Genomic DNA, 20,783 nt, shown 5'->3' with positions numbered 1-20,783 from the left:
GTTGAGTGGTAAAGGGCGTAGTGGTTGAGTGGTAAAGGGCGTAGTGGTTGAGTGATAAAGGGCGTAGTGGTTGAGCGGTAAAGGGCGTAGTGGTTGAGTGGTAAAGGGCGTAGTGGTTGAGCGGTAAAGGGCGTAGTGGTTGAGCGGTAAAGGACGTAGTGGTTGAGCGGTAAAGGGCGTAGTGGTTGAGTGGTAAAGGACGTAGTGGTTGAGCGGTAAAGCGGTTGGCTTCCGAGCCTGAAAGTCTCGTGTTAGAATCTCGGTAAAGATTTGGATTTTAAACTTTTGGATATTTTGCGGCTTCATTATGCCCCTGGGTGCAGAAATATCGAAGGGCCAGATAGCATCGCGCCACGTGACAGATTAGTCAACGTGACCTAGTTTGCATATCACTGAAATATCGTATTGGTAGACAGTTATTACAAAGCTTATTTTAACTCTGTCTAGTAAAAAGTTTCTACACGTTATTTCTCCGACACCTAATCTCGGCTCAAGCTGAATGTTTGCATAATTATTTCTTTTGCCTGACAACACGAGAATCAATAAAAGAAAGATAACCAATTAGTTAATTAACTATTTGGTAATTAATCATTTGTTTGGTATTTTTGAACAAGGAGAAAGAAATTTTACTTGGCTAAAGTAGTGGTATAAGCTGAATTAGTCCTCTTCATAGGTCGCCGCTTTAAAGTAAGTTTGAAAAAACAAACAATAGATAACTATACGGGTTTCTATTTTCAATAGCACCTCACTAGCAGAGTGGTTAATATGTAGGCTCAAGGAGGCTTGAGCCATGAGTTTGATATCAGGTCATTCCACTTTTGAAATAAATGCTTTTTAAAAAAAAACTATCACGGTAACATTCACACAGATATCTCTTTTAACCCTTCCCCTCTTCCCAACTAGTCCATATAAGGGATAGAATCATAGTGTAGTGAGAAAGCTAAAACCATGAAATACCACTAAACAAAAAACACCTGGAAACATTTTTCTAACCGCACAGATTTATTTACAAATTTAATTAAAAACTGATCCAAACTAATTGATTCAATTACACTTCGTATAAGCTTTGTCGTTGTTTTTTAAAGTATTTTTAAAACGTTTTTCTTGTTTGTTTGTTTTTTCTACGGATCAAATTATCATCCTCAACTGGCGAGAAAAGACTTAGTCTTTAGTAGCGATGACTAGTACAGACCTCTCCCACACAAACACTCTCACACAGAAGACTGTCACCTGTGTGGCTTTTTTTTTGTTGTTGTCCATAACTTGGCACTCGGGCGCTAACCAACAAAAATGAAGTTTGTTACATAGACTGTCGACACGATTGTTCAGCTCATGTGAAAGGCCTGCCAACAAAACTGCACCACGGTACAGCCCTCTTGCTAATCGACCTCCTCATTATCGCAATTTGTAAAAAGGTTTAATTACTGTTTCAGTCACCGACGTCTGGATACAAGTGTTACACTCTGCTACGGGCAGTCATGCATGAAGTTTGTTCTTTTCAAACCTAGAACTAAATGTTGTGGATAATACGATTTGGCTTCGGATTTTATTTGATTTTTTTATTTTCAAAGTGTCGCCTAATGAAATAAATGTATTTTTTTTTTGGATTGCGACAAGCCATGGCAGGGCGCCGGGAAAGTGTCGACGGGGCGCCATGTTGCTTTGCGAGCCAAGAACGGTTGATTTAGTAATGTCTTCAGGGAATGTCTTCAGGAATTAATGCGCTTATAATGCATGGACATCTCGTTAGCGTGACGTCTAACACCTTCTTTATTTTAACACGCAGGAGAGTAGCAAACGTTTAAACTGCAACCTACGCCCCCCTCCACCGACCAGTTTGTATATCTTTTACAGCAGAAGTAAAAACAAATGAAGTACCTACTGGTTAATCCGCAAATTAACACTCATAAATAGAAGAATAGGGAATAGGGAGTGCATCTGGCAAGGTTCGAACCAAAAACTACTACTACTTAGAGACGTGACACAATATTATGAAACGTCATTAACTGGTGGCTTTCGAACCGAGGGGTCCTGGGGTCGAATCCTGGAGAAGACATGGATTTTTATTTTTTGTATCTTTATGGTCCTTTTGAGTCCATCGATCTCTGAAATTAGTTGAGGAAAACGTAAAGGCGGTTGGTCATTGTGATGGCCACATGATTTCTCGTTTACGCTCGTTTCCGCCACAGAAACAGATGACCTATACATTCTCTGCTCTATAGATAGCAAGGTCTGAAAGGGAACTTAAAGTGGTATGTGCATACGCACTTAACTTAACGTTCTTATTGTGAGAAGGAACATTTTGTAGCGCCCCGTTTTTTAAGTTTCAAGAATGAAGGGAATTTATGTTAAATCACGCGCCACACCCTCACTCTCTCTCTCTCTTTTTTATCTCTACCATTTCACCCCCATCGTTTTTAGCCATCTGCCCACTTAGCCTAAGGCTCATTAGATCAGTTAGCACTCTGCCTAGGGCATATTAGCACAATAAGAATTCTATTCTCTAAGAGCACAGTAAGCGTATTGACTTGAGCCTAGTAGCACAGTTAGCACTCTGCCTCGTCTCTAAAAGAACAAAAAGCACTCTGACTAGGCACTAGTATCACAGCACTCTGCCTAATACCTACAGATGTCAAATGCCTACTAAAAGCTTACCCCACAAAAAAAATCCAATTATTTTATGCAAATCTTTAGTATTTCATTTTTTTCATCACAATCGTACACATTTAGAGCAAATCAATCTTTATGATAACATTATAGTTTGATAACATTATTAGCATGTATTGGATTCCATAAGTGTTCCGCTTTCTGTATTTTTAAATTGGTCTAGAACCATGAGATAGTATCTACGTCCTTTCAATCAGTCTCAAACAGTGTTTACCATAGGGGAGGCACCAATGATATACTTGTTCCATGAACTACTGGAATAATTAACTAGTTGACCAACACGTGAATTAATCTCTATTTAAAAAAAAAAGCAAACTCTTCCGCTAAATACTCAGACTGTGCGAAGTGTTCCATTTAGGAAAAGGTTTGGGAAGCACTGGTCATTAAATCATTAAAAGGACATGGTAAGAGTTATAACGACCATAAAAGAGGTTCTCCCCTCCCCCTCATTACTATGTTTTATTTGCCCATTTACTCTCCCCCCCCCCTCTCCTTTACACTCCACAGAGCGGTTGATCTATCCATGTAATACATTAAGTCTGTAAAAGAGAAAAAAAAAACTGCTGACATACAAATGACGGATTAGCCAAAGCTTAACAGAAGTCATCCTTCAGCGTTAACTGGTGACCCTCGTCGGACAATGACGTGATCGCCGTACGGATAAGGAACGGTAGAGTCACGGTAGAGACACGGGGCGCCGAGAGACCGACGCCGCGTTTGTACAAAAAAAAACACAAAATGTATGATCTATGAGTGTGTGGAGATGGAGTGTTACAGATGTACACAAATAACCTCCTCAGAGAATGCCCCTAACCCTCAGAGAATGCCCCTAACCCTAAGACATAAAACATGATGGATGGACAGAGAAGACCCTCAGCTGAATGGACAGACTTAGAATACTAAAAAGAAAAGCAGATAAATAAATTATAAGTATGTCGCTATTGCCTTACGATGACAACATGATAGTTCAAAGGTGGGTGAACTAGGACCCCGCGGGCCGCGTGCGGTCCAACAAAGTAGATGATGCGACCCACTGTCAAGTACAAGTAGTGATTTAAAAAAAAAAAGAGTGGCTTAGTTTGATGACTCGTTACATTTGTGACATTTTGATTTTGGACAATAAGGCCATTGATTGCATCCTCGTTACAATCTGTCGATAAAGTGTGAAGGACTGTCTATCACTGACATTCAAAATACAATGAAACACATACACTGACAGAGCGATGTCATCCACGAAACGTATGTACATTCTACATTATTAAAGGTAAAACTCTCAGTTCACTAGAGAAACAAGTTGATAGTGTAGAATCTACATCGAATTCAACATTGCGTGGTTGTAATTATTATTCTCAATGCATGTTTAAAATTGTGGGCTAAAAGTATACAACTAACCGGCATATTATAAAATCTTTTAAATCGACATTACACAATTTACGTGAATAAGTTTTGTTAATCTAATACAGGGGTGGCCAACCTTTTGGTTCCATGCGCCAATATTTCTCCCTTCTGATTCAGATGTATCACTCTTAGTTCTAGTAGGTTTTTATCAAATATTTGGTTACTTATACATATTTGGTTTGTTATACATATTTGGTTTGTTATATATATTTGGTTTGTTATACATATTTGTGTGTAGTAAAGAGTAGAGGAGGGTATTGAAACTTAATAAATAAATAAACTTTTCTTATTTATTCTGTCTTTGTTGACATTTGTAGTTTGCATTTATAATTTTAATTTATTGTTTCAAACAATAAATTAAAATTATAAATGCATGTTTCTGTATTACCTATACACTAAATTAAATTAAATTAAAGTAGCTTTAGCAAATTTTTAAAATTTGCTTTGCTTTCACCATACTTCTAATATTAAGAGTAAATTTCGTGACCTCATTTTGTTTTTGATCATTTTCGTGAATGAAAATGTTTGCTCGCACCAGTACTTGACAGGCATAAAGCAAGATGACAGTTCCAGTCACTCTAACAGTCATTCACGGCTTAGTTTCCTTTAGTTCACTTTATTTAATTGATGATTTCCCAGACATGACTTTGCGTCCTCAAATATGTCTGGCCATCTGGTTTTTCCTTAGAGTGACTTAAGGCCAATAAGGTATTTAAAAATGTTGACATTGTAATCATTTTTTTTCTAATAACAAAAAGCTTAAATCAGTAGCATAAAATTTCCAAGGTTAACTAACATAATGTACCTATACTACCAATTAGAAACACTATTTCAAAATCATATATTAATCCAATGTGTTAGTTTTTTTTTTTTTTTGGTTAGATTAGTTTTATAAACATTTCGGACAATTTTGGCGTTGTAATAGCAAGCAACTTAAATTCCCGTGAAACTTTTTTTTTTCTAAAAGTTGGTTATTATCATTTTTTTTTTTTTTTTTTGCTATTTCTTGATTTTTTTTCTTGTGGTCAAATGCGCCACTTTTGGCGCATGCGTCACGTGCGCACGGTTGGTATCTGCATAGTCCTTGGCAACGTAAGAAATAGAAAAGTTAATTCCAATTGTGGTTGAAAGCATTTAGCATATTCTATAAAATATCGTATTTAGCGATTAGCGGTAGCATATATAGTCGGCTTTAGGCCTACATAAACCCTTTTTCCTGTAGCCTCCTTTGTTTCCCTGAATGCCTAAATACCTGGTACTCAGGGGTGTAGTGTGGGAGGCAAGGGGGGCACGATGCCGCGGGCGCCACGTACAGGGGTCTCCACACTCAGCCTATATTTCTATGTGATGTTCATGGAAAATGGGGGTGGGGGCGCCAATAAAGTGCCTTGCCCCGGGTGCACGCTTTGCTCACTACGCCTCTTATGGTACTGCAAGTAATGGTTTGGAAAAACAAAAGTGAAACTTAGTTTAATTTAAAGATTTGATATCAAAAGAGAAAGGACTGCGAGCCTAAAAAAAAAAAAGATAAGATAAGAAATGAGTCCCATGTGAAATTTTAACAATCAAAATATCTACGAAATTCACATTTTTAAAACCACATTCCAACAAAATACAAGCACAGACAAAACTGACTCAAACAACAATCACAATCACGATTTATACATTAGTAAACCTACCTATAACTCTCTGTGACGATACCGCAGTAAATCCAACAGAAATGATATAGCATAGAATTATCACAAATTGTAGAGGACTAAAGAGCTGGGCCCTCGGGGGAGAAGGAGTATTGGGTACAATCGATAATTGGGAGTTTCGTTTTCGCGCCTTTCTGCAGTGTTTTAGTTCTTTGTTGCACTTCTCCAACGACGTTAGCGCGCGAGCATCTACAGCGTTGTGTTTGTTGCTCAAGCCTTTGGCCTGAAGTGTGTTATTGGTACTTGGGCAGGTCGCTGAATGCTGGTGGTGAGCTGCCACTCTGGGCGCCATGGTAGAAGTACGCTGGGTGAGGGCAGAGCTCATGCATGAGTTCTGCAGGCCTAAAGATGCGTGCTCAAACTGGTGGACATTGTTGGTTAATTGGTGGCTGGTAGCCTTTTTGCATTCGTCCATCAGCCTTGGTGTCCTGGTCAATATAAGCTTATACAAGGCATTTGTTGGTTGACATAGGTGAATAAGGGGAAAGCATCTTTCTATTTGTGAGAGGATGCAGTGGCTTAGAGAAATCTTCAAATAAATAACATAGGGACATGGTTTTAACACTATGAATGCTAGAACCAAAGTGCATAGATCACAAGAGAAGTTGAAGTCCGTTTCTCGTATTTTACGGGTAGAGCTAATCGACAAGGAAGTCATGTCAGGAATCCTACACTTTTCGCTTGAAACATCCCAATAATCTTGTGCAGAATGGAGTTTTCTACATAAAGTATGAGACATTTTATTACAAATGTCTAGCTGTCTGCAAGATGTGTTGGAATAGTCACACAAAGTTCTCGTCCGCCGTCCGGATGTTTTAGGGCATCTGCAGGAAGTGTCCGACAACCTGGGCTCGATGAGCGGACTGTAGAGTATCACGTAAGCTTTGCTGAACATGACGCAAGACGTCACCTTGGTGTCAGCCTGTACGCAGGCGCTGCACGCCCCAAGGCGTTTCATCCTGCACTTATAGCTTTGAGGAATGAATATTTTGTCGCCAGAAGCCATTGATGCAATTAAAAATAGATGGGCTTCGTGACCTTGAATTGTGACATCTTTGACCTACAAATGAAACAAAAATTGTACAAATAAAAATGAAAACCATACTATTCAATATCGAAAAATGTAAATGAATAAGATTACAAAGAAAGTTAGTGTTTTCACAAAAACTCACTGGCGGCACCCCAATGGATTCACCCTTAGATTCGCTGTTTTGGTAAGCAATGCAGGTAAATAGACAGGTTGGCGAAATAAAAAAAAAAAGAAACACACTGATACTGTCTCGTCTATTAAAATCAACTAACCTAGGATGTTTAAGTGTCCATAACTACTAGACATCTTCTTTGTCACTGTCATCGTCACTCTTACTAAAAACAAACACACATATGAACGCACATACATTTTAAATAAGACTTTTAAAAAAAAAATTAGCATAGGAATAAACAGAAACAAATAATGAAGTGGACTGTCCTTCTCCCCCCCCCCCCCAAAAAAAAAAAACCTTTTTCCCCCCTACATGACATCAAATCTTTCCCATTCCTTCAATTCCAACGTTTAGGTCATGCAAGAGATTAGAGCTCAGTTGTTTTGTTTACAGTTATTGCTATTGTAAATACGATTTGGCTCTGGTTTTGCTTCTAGTTTAATGCTACTCTTTGTAGTAGGAGTTTATGAGTTCCTTCCTTTAAGTTGCATCTCTTTATGTACAAGCTATAACAAAATGCTTCAAGGCAGAGCGAGTGATTCGAAGGTTGAGTTGTATCTCTTTATGTACGAGCTATAACAAAATGCTTCAAGGCAGAGCGAGTGATTCGAGGGTTGAGTTGGTGAAAAACAACAGCACGTTATAGAGAAGCAGAAGATATTAAATGTTAGGTGCCTTCGTTGATAATAATAATAATTGTATTTATAAAGCGCTGTTAACAAAAAAAATGTAGGCTCAAGGCGCTATGATAACATTACAAACACAAACACGAGAGCTAAAATGACAAACTAATCTAAAAAAGTTGTAAACAGATAGGTCTTAATGCTCTTCTTGAATGTAGTGTAGTTTGTTGTTTGTCTGAGATCAATGGGGAGTGAGTTCCAAACCTTTGGTCCGTGCACTGAAAAAGCCCGCAGACCGTAGCTTTTGAGGGAGAAACGTGGCACCACTAGGAGCGTTGAGTCCGTTGAACGCAGGGCTCTCTGAGGGTCATATGGAGTGATCTGTTCACTAAGACACAAGGGCATCTCATTGTTATTCTGTTATATAGACACTGAGAACAAAGTGTGGCCCTATTGTAGTCCATTCTCGCTCTCACGGGAAGTCAATGGTTACAATTATCATCCGAGTTCTCTTTATCTTTTAGTAAATAACTTTGTTTTCAGAGAGAGAGAGAGAGAGAGAGAGAGAGAGAGAGAGAGAGAGAGAACGTTGCATAGTTTATACACATATATAATTTTTATTTTTAAAAAGCATCCGACTAACAAAATATGTTTACAAATTTGTAGGAAAATTGTGTTAATATTTTAGAATGACAGAATCCATTGGTTTCTTATACCACTTCACCTCCCGCCCCCTTGCCACATGTCGTCATCGGGAATACAAAATTTGAAGTTGTAAAGTAAAATTGTTAACTTTGTTTTTAGCCAGGTTCACATCCAGACCAAAAATTCCCCGCCATAAATATTTGATTCCCCAACCCCTTTTTTTCCGATTTTTTTTTTATCCGCTTCCAAACTCCACACCCCCCCCCTCCCACACACACACACACTCTCAGCTGTCGTCTGCTTTATTTTTTTTTCTTTGACTTTCTTGCATAACAGACTGTGTTTCTAAAAGTGTGACTCTGACCTGGGACTGAAGGAGACAGTAAATCACTTGTAGAAACACCATCGTGTAGCGTCAATGGGGAGAGAGGTGTCAAACAGTGGCGGCGGCTCCTAAAATTGTTACAAATTAGAAAGCAGTCTTAGAATAAACATAACAGAAACATATAGGCCTAGAGCTTCTCCTTCGTGATCGAAGATGGAGGACATTTCTCATTTCCTATGAACTCGAAGATGACTGTTAAATTCAATCCTCGCATTAGAAAGTCGGTCGCATATGTGGCATGGGTAGGTATGGTCAGTTGCAGATAGGCATGCTACTTCTCTCAGCTTTTTGTTAGTTCGGCGCTCTTCCACCCTGGCCACTCTTCTTGCTTCAAATCTTGAGACTCCGAGACTCACAGCTTCACAGAAACATACACATAAATAGAACAGACACAAAATAAAGAGTGCATTCAGCGACTACACACAGGCAACTTGGTCCTTTTCATGTTTCCTGATCAAAGGGTGGCGCTATAGATCTATCTCGCAGATCAGATTACAAAAAAAAAAATTTCTGGACGTTTCTTGCGAAATGAAGTTTCTTGCTCCCACCAGAGAGACACTGAACATGGGACGAGCTCGGTACCATCGTAACGACCGGCAGAAGTGCATTCCACACGACCGCTCAGCTAACAAGGATTGAAGAAACGGTTCTAAAATTAGGCATTCCCACCCCTATTGGCTGATTGTATAAAAAGAAAAAAAAAACGATTGGTGCACGTCTGGCTATTCTATGCCTATGATGAAACGGTAGCAATTAAACATATCAATATCAGGTGACCGAGCCTCGCTCGGATGAATAATTTGTTAAGGAAGGATATATACCCGAAGTCATTTTGAGAATATTTTTGTACCAGGTGGCCGAACCTCGCTCTGTTAAATAATTTCGGAAGGTTATATACCCGAAGTCATTTTGGGAATATTCTTGTAATTACGAAAATGAACGATCGGATAAAGACTACTAATCTGAAGAGTTGTTTTAGTGTTCTGTTAGTTCTAATTGTAGGCCTAATTGTACATGTCGATTAAATTTAAAGTCTTTTAAGTCCTCCTACAGTCTAGACAAACTACAGCTCACGTCCGTCTTATAGTTTTACAATCCATCTTTTGCGTAAAACTATTGTAGGCTTACTATTATTGGCTTGAAAGAAAGTCTTTGCAATGTAACTTCTCTACGTTATAGGGTAAAACATGCACTTAGTGACAAAGTAAAATGGCGCATTTTTTCTTATTAGACTTAAATCATGGCATTAGTTTTCTAAAGAAACGTTTCCGTGGGGCACCTCTGTTACGCCAAACAATATGCTCGTTACCCATACGGGTTACGTGCCCTGCCCAGCCTGACTGTCGGACTATAGGAAGTTCATACCGGCTTTTGCCATCCATCCATCCTAGTGGTGCTATGGCCTGCTTTTACACATCCATCCATTCAGATCTCTCCTGGCCCTAACTCCAAGCTTTTTACCGAGGTTTATAGTTAAATCAAAAGAGGCTGCAGTGTACGCAAACTCGTTGACCGCTAGATGGATATCATGTTTAGTGTGAGCAAGTAAGGCGTATAGAAGCTGTGTTATGACCATTTCCTTTGTTTTGGTACAGGAGAGGTAGACACTGAAGCATGAACACATGGTAATAATTCACCAGCAAAATAATAATAATAATAAGGCTTGTCTTAGAGTCCGAAAATTAATGAGGATTGCAGCTGTGACCTACATATCTTGCCACATCCAGGGCAAGCATAACCATTGTCCGCGATGCTCGATTAAGATTTTCTTTTAGCGTCTGCGTCTGTCCTCGGCAGCAAATTTTCTTTTGGTCTCAAATGTGTATCCGCGGCCTTTGTATAGAGGGAATTCTTTAAGTCTGACAGTTACGCTGGAAAGAGCAGTATCCTGTATGGGAGACGAATCTCAGACGAACGCATGCCAAAGGCAGTCTTTTTTGGTGAGCAAAAAAGTGGTCGACGTAACACCGAAACCCTTAAAAGACCAGCTTATGGTGCAAACTTGACTTAGCTGACATAGAAGAGAGCACATGGTTGCATGCAACCTCAGAACGAGACAGCTGGAGGTCACCAGCAAAATAAACAACAAAGTAAAATGTATCTACACCGCTCTACACAATTAAAGTGTAAACAACTTATTAAGCACTTAAAACACAATAACTAATCATATATCGGCACATTTAATTTCATTACTTTTCTTTCATAGTTCTATAATAAATCAATCTACAGTAAGATGGTGCGCAAATGTTTAATTAGGTCTATTGATCCTTTAAAACTCGTTCTTGTTTGCAAAGAAATATTTTAGTATACTGCGGTAAGCCTAGTGACGTAAACAGCGTTTTTCCCGTTTACGTCATGGAAAATTTTCATTCATAAAACATTCTAGCCAAAATTAATTTTTCGATAATGAGGCATTTTCAAACTGATATAACGGTCGACCTCGAGTTTTCCCGATGTGGCCAATGAGTTGAGAATTTTTTTCTCACTAATATGCACATACCTTGAAATTTTAAAGAAAATCGTTAGAGCCGTTTTCGAAATAAAATTTATATATATATATATATAAATATATATAAATATAAATATATATACATACATACATACATACAAGAATTGCTCCCTTAAGAGTATAGGATTAGTGTATTACATCAATAGTGAAACCAGAACTATGTTTTCTCTCTCTCTCTCGCTCTCTCTCTCTCTCTCTCTCTCAATATTATGTGTCCTACTGAAGAAGATCAACTCATATGACTTCTTTTCTCTAACTGGCTTTTACAATTCAAAACGATAACTTGTTATTATAGGACGACATTTATTATATATATATTGAACATATATATATTGAATATATATATATATATATATATATATATATATATATATATATATATATATATATATCATGGGGGAATTTAGTGACTGATTTTTTTCTTTGATTTTGTTTATGTTAGGAGAGATTTTAATACTAAACCATCACTTGCCCAAGCGCAGCCATGAGGGTTTTGAGTTTAAAACCCTACCAGGGAGTTCTGCAGTTAAATCTCCAACCCTTCTATAAAACAAAAGAAAAAATAAATGTTAACGACAATTCCCAAAGTCCAAGAGCATAGCAAGGGGGAGGGGGGGTTGATTTTAAAACCCCCTCCGAAATTTACGATAAACCTCCTCTTCAATATAAGACCATCCATACATCAGATTCTATGAACGTGGCCAAAGGGCGTTTTGAGTTTAAGCCCCCCTCCAGCGGGGTTTGAAACTAAAAATACCTCTTTAATATAAAAAAAAGCAAATTACACACTCAAAATTCTATGAGCGTAGCCAAAGGGGGTTTTGAGTTTAAACCCCACTTCAGCGGGGTTTGAAGCTGAAAAATTCATCTTCAATATATATAAAAAAAAAAAGCAAATTACACACGATGTTTGTGTGCAATTGTGGAGCATTCGCTCTGCGCATGCGTGACCTTCCCTCTTGTCTCATGTAAACATGTCTATTTTGGATTCTAAAGTACGTACGTCAGGACGTCTAAATTCGCAGATATAAAGAGCACATTGATGTAAACATGCTTTTGAAACACACATTTAAAGGTTAATTTTATTAAATAATGAAATCAATAGACTATGTTTTGTATTTTCGTGTGTTAAAGTAAAAAACTATCTGTGCAAAGTGTAGTTTTAAAAATTAAATCTAGATCTAGATCCTTTCGATCTAAACATGGTAAACATGGCCTAGATCCATGAAATAGTAATACTTTCACAGAGTTTCCGCAGTTTTATTATATTTTTACGTTTATTTATCTATTCGGTAAAAAGACATTTTATGCATTTTTATAATTTTTAATTCATAGACTATAATATTTATGAAACAGAGTGGGTTTTTTTTATTTTGCCTTAAGTATGACACGCCCCCCCCCTAGCTTTCATTCTCGCCTACCTCTTCCCCACCACCCGCCTAAAAAAACAACTCATCTGCTTTTTATTATAACTCCAAACAACTTTGTCTAAAGTGTAGTGATTTACTTCAGAGACTGGAAATTATTTTGTGTTAGGTATTCTCCTATGAGGTATCAGCATTGTTACGACTCTAACCAAAAGAATTGGTTTGCAAGGGGGAAAAAAAAGTACTCCTGGGAGTTTATTAAAGAAAGCGCACAAAGGAAATAACCAAATAGCTTCACTGAAAGAGTTCGTTTCCCAACAATGCGTTGGTCAATGGTTAGAGACTTATGCTACAGTCGAAGAGTTAAGTTGAAGAGGGTCAAACAATATCTCAGAAACGAGGTTGGTCACCGCGTTGAAAGAATAGAAGGCGGGGTCTTTTGACCAGTACTGTATGGACACTAAACCTCGAGTGTTTATTCAAAACGGTTTTAAGTCAACTGTTGACTGTGTGAGGGGGGTCGCACATAATGGACGTGGAAAAGAAAGACGGAGGAAAGACACAATAGGAAGACATAAAGGGAGATGTGTGTGTTTGTTATTGAATACAAGAGTGAAGTAAAGACAAAAAGACCGAAACCTTAGCAGTACGTTAGTCTAACAAAGTAACTAGATCTAGATCTACTTGTTCTAAGTTCACTTGGAGGTTTTACTGTGTCTATATGGTATTTAGGACTACATAGCAAACTAGATGTAGGCCTACACTTTGGCTAGGATATCTATCTATCTATCTATCTATCTATCTATCTATCTATCTATCTATCTATCTATCTTATCTATCTATCTATCTATCTATCTATCTATCTATCTATCTATCTATCTATCTATCTATCTACGTACCTACCTACATGCCTACCTACCTACCTAGTACCTACCTACCTACCTACCTAGTACCTACCTACCTACCTACCTAGTACCTACCTACCTACCTATCTATCTATCTATCCTATGACTTTAATAAAACTGTTTCTGTAATACTAAAAATTTTATTTAAAAAAACTAGGACATAGCTTTTAAAAATATTTTGCTTTTTAATACTTCCGTCTTCTGACAACCGGTTACACCGAAGACTCCATTTGCAAAAATCCCCCATATTTATATAAGAATTGTTTCAATGATTTTTCGAAAGTCTCATTCGGTTTTTAAAACATACAGCTTTGGCTTTGGTTTTTCTGGGTTTGTAGTTAAATTTTGTCTTAGCCATTAAGATTATTTGTAGGCTACCTTGATAAAACTTTATTTTAGTTTAGTATTTGATTTGAGAAGGTCAAATCTTTTTTTTTTAAATTTAATTTGTATTTTGTGTTCGTGTTATCTGAGTGACGTGTCGGGTATCCCCGGGGAGGAGAATACAAACTATCTGAAGCATATCAGGATGATGAACTGTCCCACCTCGATGTTTTTATGTCTCACCGCTACACGGGGCAATGAAGGTTATTTGTTGCCTTGATGGACACGTTCTGAATGGCTTCCTGTAAAAGACACTTTTTTTTTATGTTGCCCCATTGACGCAACGTTGTGGCTATGTACCTGTGATTCTTCTTCTTCTACTTATTTTTTTTTATAATGCCAAAACACCTGTGTTAATGACTGGGATGTTTCAGGTGTTAGGCTGGGGGGGGGGAGTGGAGGAATAAGGTTGAAATGGGGCGTGGGTGGGGGGAGGTTAAGTATTGTAGGGCAAAGATGGATACATCGAGGACTGATGGACGTAGATAAACTGATGTTTATGACTGCAATGATACATAGGGGCGCCATTAGGGAGTATTCCGGGGGGCGGGGGACGCCTAGGTGTTGGTTTTATGTACCCCTCTTTTATAGGCTGATGAACTCGGTTGAATCAGACGAAGAAGAATCTGTCTCTTTGCTAAAAGTTTTATTGTTGTTCTGGCTATGGAAAACTTCTGCAACGACTCTTGCTATCAAAACAGAAGGCCCTGTGCCAATAGCCACCGGAGGCCTCTTAAATCGTTTTACTATATCTTGATTAAAAGGTTGCGAGACCCATTCATGCTAGAGGCCTTTTGCACACCATTAAATTCGGGCCTGGTGGTTGAGAGAAGTGAATTACTTGTAAGGCGTCAAAGTAAATCATGCTGAATGCACTTGAATTTAGAATGCACAATGTCACCATGTATTAGAGTTGAAAAAATTATTCAATTAATTTAACTCATTAACTCAATCAAATTATCTAATTTATTAAACTATTTCAATTAATTAACACACTCTATTCATTAACTCACTCAATAAATTTAGCTCATTCAATTCATTAACTTATTACTAAACGCATTAACTCATAGAGTTTAATCAGCTTGTTAATTCATTCAACTCATTAGCTCTTTCAGCTCATTCAACTTGATCAATCCAGAAACCCATTAACATTTTTTAAATTCAATTTATTTTAAACTTAATAAATTCATTAAACTCATTGGCTATTTCTCATTCAAATAACTCATTCAACAGATTAGATCATTCAGCTCACTCACTCATTAGCAACTTCAACTCATTAACTACGTCTGCCTGATCATGTGGTATGCGCTCTGGACTGTCGTCTCGTTGGTGTAGGGTTCGAACCCTGCCCGATGCTATCCCCGTCGTACCTCGGGAGGTTTGAGATAGGAGGAAGTATTCTTCAACTCTGAAGGAACATCCACAAAATGTCAAACAAACAAAACAAAACTTATTAACTCATTGCCGTGAGTGTTGACAAAACTGTGTGCAAGTTGGACGTACTAGAGCACAAGACTCTCTGTCGACCACAAGACCCTCTGTCGACCACAAGACCCTCTGTCGACCACATGACTCTCTGTCGGCCACATGACTCTCTGTCGACCACAAGACTCTCTGTCGGCCACAAGACTCTCTGTCGGCCACAAGACCCTCTGTCGACTACAAGACTCTCTGTCGACCACAAGACTCTGTCGACCACAAGACTCTCTGTCGGCCACATGACTATCTGTCGACTACATGACTATCTGTCGGCCACAAGACTCTCTGTCGGCCACAAGACTCTCTGTCGACCACAAGACTCTCTGTCGACCACATGACTATCTGTCGACTACATGACTATCTGTCGACCACATGACTATCTGTCGACTACATGACTCTCTGTCGACTACATGACTCTCTGTCGACTACATGACTCTCTGTCGACTACAAGACTCTCTGTCGACCACAAGACTCTCTGTCGACCACATGACTATCTGTCGACCACATGACTATCTGTCGACTACATGACTATCTGTCGACCACATGACTATCTGTCGACTACATGACTCTCTGTCGACTACATGACTCTCTGTCGACTACATGACTCTCTGTCGACTACATGACTATCTGTCGGCCACAAGACCCTCTGTCGACCACATGACTATCTGTCGACTACATGACTCTCTGTCGACTACATGACTATCTGTCGACTACATGACTATCTGTCGACCACATGACTATCTGTCGACTACATGACTCTCTGTCGACTACATGACTATCTGTCGACTACATGACTATCTGTCGACCACATGACTATCTGTCGACTACATGACTCTCTGTCGACTACATGACTCTCTGTCGACTACATGACTCTCTGTCGACTACAAGACTCTCTGTCGACTACATGACTCTCTGTCGACTACAAGACTCTCTGTCGGCCACATGACTATCTGTCGACTACATGACTCTCTGTCGACCACATGACTATCTGTCGACCACATGACTCTCTGTCGACTACAAGACTCTCTGTCGACCACATGACTATCTGTCGACCACATGACTCTCTGTCGACCACAAGACTCTCTGTCGACTACATGACTCTCTGTCGACCACAAGACTCTCTGTCGACTACAAGACTCTCTGTCGACCACAAGACTCTCTGTCGACCACATGACTATCTGTCGACTACAAGACTCTCTGTCGACCACAAGACTCTCTGTCGACCACAAGACTCTGTCGACCACAAGACTCTCTGTCGGCCACATGACTATCTGTCGACTACAAGACTCTCTGTCGACCACAAGACTCTCTGTCGACTACAAGACTCTCTGTCGACCACAAGACTCTCTGTCGACTACAAGACTCTCTGTCGACCACAAGACTCTCTGTCGACCACATGACTATCTGTCGACCACATGACTCTCTGTCGACTACAAGACTCTCTGTCGACCACAAGACTCTGTCGACCACAAGACTCTCTGTCGGCCACATGACTATCTGTCGACTACATGACTATCTGTCGGCCACAAGACTCTCTGTCGGCCACAAGACTCTCTGTCGACCACAAGACTCTCTGTCGACCACATGACTATCTGTCGACTACATGACTATCTGTCGGCCACAAGACTCTCTGTCGACCACAAGACTCTCTGTCGACCACAAGACTCTCTGTCGGCCACAAGACTCTCTGTCGACCACAAGACCCTCTGTCGACCACAAGACCCTCTGTCGACCACATGACTCTCTGTCGACCACAAGACTCTCTGTCGACCACAAGACTCTCTGTCGACCACAAGACCCTCTGTCGACCACAAGACCCTCTGTCGACCACAAGACCCTCTGTCGACCACATGACTCTCTGTCGACCACAAGACTCTCTGTCGACCACAAGACTCTCTGTCGGCCACAAGACTCTCTGTCGACCACAAGACTCTCTGTCGGCCACAAGACCCTCTGTCGACCACAAGACCCTCTGTCGACCACATGACTCTCTGTCGGCCACATGACTCTCTGTCGACCACAAGACTCTCTGTCGGCCACAAGACTCTCTGTCGGCCACAAGACCCTCTGTCGACTACAAGACTCTCTGTCGACCACAAGACTCTGTCGACCACAAGACTCTCTGTCGGCCACATGACTATCTGTCGACTACATGACTATCTGTCGGCCACAAGACTCTCTGTCGGCCACATGACTATCTGTCGACTACATGACTATCTGTCGGCCACAAGACTCTCTGTCGACCACAAGACTCTCTGTCGACCACAAGACTCTCTGTCGGCCACAAGACTCTCTGTCGACCACATGACTCTCTATCGACCACAAGACCCTCTGTCGACCACAAGACTCTCTGTCGACCACAAGACTCTCTGTCGACCACAAGACTCTCTATCGGCCACAAGACTCTCTGTCGACCACAAGACTCTCTGTCGACCACAAGACTCTCTGTCGACCACAAGACTCTCTGTCGACCACAAGACTCTCTGTCGACCACAAGACTCTCTGTCGACCACAAGACTCTCTGTCGACCACATGACTCTCTATCGACCACAAGACCCTCTGTCGACCACAAGACTCTCTGTCGACCACAAGACTCTCTATCGGCCACAAGACTCTCTGTCGACCACAAGACTCTGTCAACCACAAGACTCTCTGTCGACCACAAGACTCTCTATCGACCACAAGACTCTCTGTCGACCACAAGACTCTGTCAACCACAAGACTCTCTGTCGACCACAAGACTCTCTGTCGACCACAAGACTCTCTGTCGACCACAAGACTCTCTGTCGACCACAAGACTCTCTGTCGACCACAAGACTCTCTGTCGACCACAAGACTCTCTGTCGACCACAAGACTCTCTGTCGACCACATGACTCTCTATCGACCACAAGACTCTGTCAACCACAAGACTCTCTGTCGACCACAAGACTCTGTCGACCACAAGACTCTCTATCGACCACAAGACTCTGTCAACCACAAGACTCTGTCAACCACAAGACTCTCTATCGACCACAAGACTCTGTCAACCACAAGACTCTGTCAACCACAAGACTCTGTCGACCACAAGACTCTCTATCGACCACAAGACTCTGTCAACCACAAGACTCTGTCAACCACAAGACTCTGTCAACCACAAGACTCTCTATCGACCACAAGACTCTCTGTCGACCACAAGACTCTGTCAACCACAAGACTCTCTATCGACCACAAGACTCTCTATCGACCACAAGACTCTCTGTCGACCACAAGACTCTGTCAACCACAAGACTCTCTATCGACCACAAGACTCTCTATCGACCACAAGACTCTCTGTCGACCACAAGACTCTGTCAACCACAAGACTCTCTATCGACCACAAGACTCTCTATCGACCACAAGACTCTCTGTCGACCACAAGACTCTGTCAACCACAAGACTCTCTATCGACCACAAGACTCTCTATCGACCACAAGACTCTCTGTCGACCACAAGACTCTGTCAACCACAAGACTCTCTATCGACCACAAGACTCTGTCAACCACAAGACTCTCTATCGACCACAAGACTCTGTCGAACACAAGACTCTCTGTCGACCACAAGACTCTCTGTCGACCACAAGACTCTGTCGACCACAAGACTCTGTCAACCACAAGACTCTCTATCGACCACAAGACTCTCTATCGACCACAAGACCCTATGTCGAACACAAGACTCTCTGTCGACCACAAGACTCTCTGTCGACCACAAGACTCTCTGTCGACCACAAGACTCTCTGTCGACCACAAGACTCTCTGTCGACCACAAGACTCTCTGTCGACCACAAGACTCTGTCAACCACAAGACTCTCTATCGACCACAAGACCCTATGTCGAACACAAGACTCTCTGTCGACCACAAGTCTCTCTGTCGACCACAAGACTCTGTCGACCACAAGACTCTGTCAACCACAAGACTCTCTATCGACCACAAGACCCTATGTCGAACACAAGACTCTCTGTCGGCCACAAGACTCTCTGTCGACCACAAGACTCTCTGTCGACCACAAGACTCTGTCGACCACAAGACTCTGTCAACCACAAGACTCTCTATCGACCACAAGACTCTCTGTCGGCCACAAGACTCTCTGTCGGCCACAAGACTCTCTGTCGACCACAAGACTCTCTGTCGACCACAAGACTCTGTCGACCACAAGACTCTCTGTCGACCACAAGACTCTCTGTCGGCCACAAGACTCTCTGTCGACCACAAGACTCTCTGTCGACCACAAGACTCTGTCGACCACAAGACTCTGTCAACCACAAGACTCTCTATCGACCACAAGACTCTCTGTCGGCCACAAGACTCTCTGTCGGCCACAAGACTCTCTGTCGACCACAAGACTCTCTATCGACCACAAGACTCTCTGTCGACCACAAGACTCTGTCGACCACAAGACTCTGTCAACCACAAGACTCTCTATCGACCACAAGACCCTATGTCGAACACAAGACTCTCTGTCGGCCACAAGACTCTCTGTCGACCACAAGACTCTCTGTCGACCACAAGACTCTCTATCGACCACAAGACTCTCTATCGACCACAAGACTCTCTGTCGACCACAAGACTCTCTGTCGGCCACAAGACTCTCTATCGACCACAAGACTCTCTGTCGACCACAAGACTCTCTGTCGACTACAAGACCCTCTGTCGACCACAAGACTCTGTCGACCACAAGACTCTGTCAACCACAAGACTCTGTCGACCACAAGACTCTCTGTCGACCACAAGACTCTCTGTCGACCACAAGACCCTCTGTCGACCACAAGACCCTATGTCGACCACATGACTATCTGTCGACCACAAGACTCTCTGTCGACCACAAGACTCTCTGTCGGCCACAAGACTCTCTGTCGACCACAAGACTCTCTGTCGACCACAAGACTCTCTGTCGACCACAAGACTCTGTCGACCACAAGACTCTCTGTCGACCACAAGACTCTCTATCGACCACAAGACCCTATGTCGAACACAAGACTCTCTGTCGACCACAAGACTCTCTGTCGACCACATGACTCTCTGTCGACCACAAGACTCTGTCAACCACAAGACTCTCTGTCGACCACAAGACTCTGTCAACCACAAGACTCTCTATCGACCACAAGACCCTATGTCGAACACAAGACTCTCTGTCGACCACAAGACTCTCTGTCGACCACAAGACTCTCTGTCGACCACAAGACTCTCTGTCGACCACAAGACTCTATCGGCCACAAGACTCTCTGTCGACCACAAGACTCTCTGTCGGCCACAAGACTCTCTGTCGACCACAAGACTCTCTGTCGACCACAAGACTCTGTCGACCACAAGACTCTCTGTCGACCACAAGACTCTCTATCGACCACAAGACCCTATGTCGAACACAAGACTCTCTGTCGACCACAAGACTCTGTCGACCACAAGACTCTCTGTCGACCACAAGACTCTATCGGCCACAAGACTCTCTGTCGACCACAAGACTCTCTGTCGGCCACAAGACTCTCTGTCGACCACAAGACTCTCTGTC

General features: G+C 41.4%; 1 protein-coding gene across 1 annotated transcript in view; it reads right to left on the bottom strand.

Annotated features, from left to right (window-relative positions):
• Nucleotides 1–20,783, bottom strand: part of LOC106050375 (BMP-binding endothelial regulator protein-like) — a 123,761-nt gene that overhangs the window by 91,891 nt on the left and 11,087 nt on the right. Inside the window, exon 2 of the mRNA XM_056014485.1 lies at nt 5,745–6,822. Within this exon, the coding sequence (XP_055870460.1) occupies nt 5,745–6,822 (1,078 nt within the window). The remainder of the gene's footprint in view (nt 1–5,744; nt 6,823–20,783) is intronic.

The sequence above is a fragment of the Biomphalaria glabrata genome, chromosome 16 (assembly GCF_947242115.1).
Source record: "Biomphalaria glabrata chromosome 16, xgBioGlab47.1, whole genome shotgun sequence".
NCBI lineage: Eukaryota > Metazoa > Mollusca > Gastropoda > Planorbidae > Biomphalaria > Biomphalaria glabrata.
Note: the sequence above shows the minus strand (reverse complement) of the source record. Positions and strands in the feature narration are given on the sequence as shown.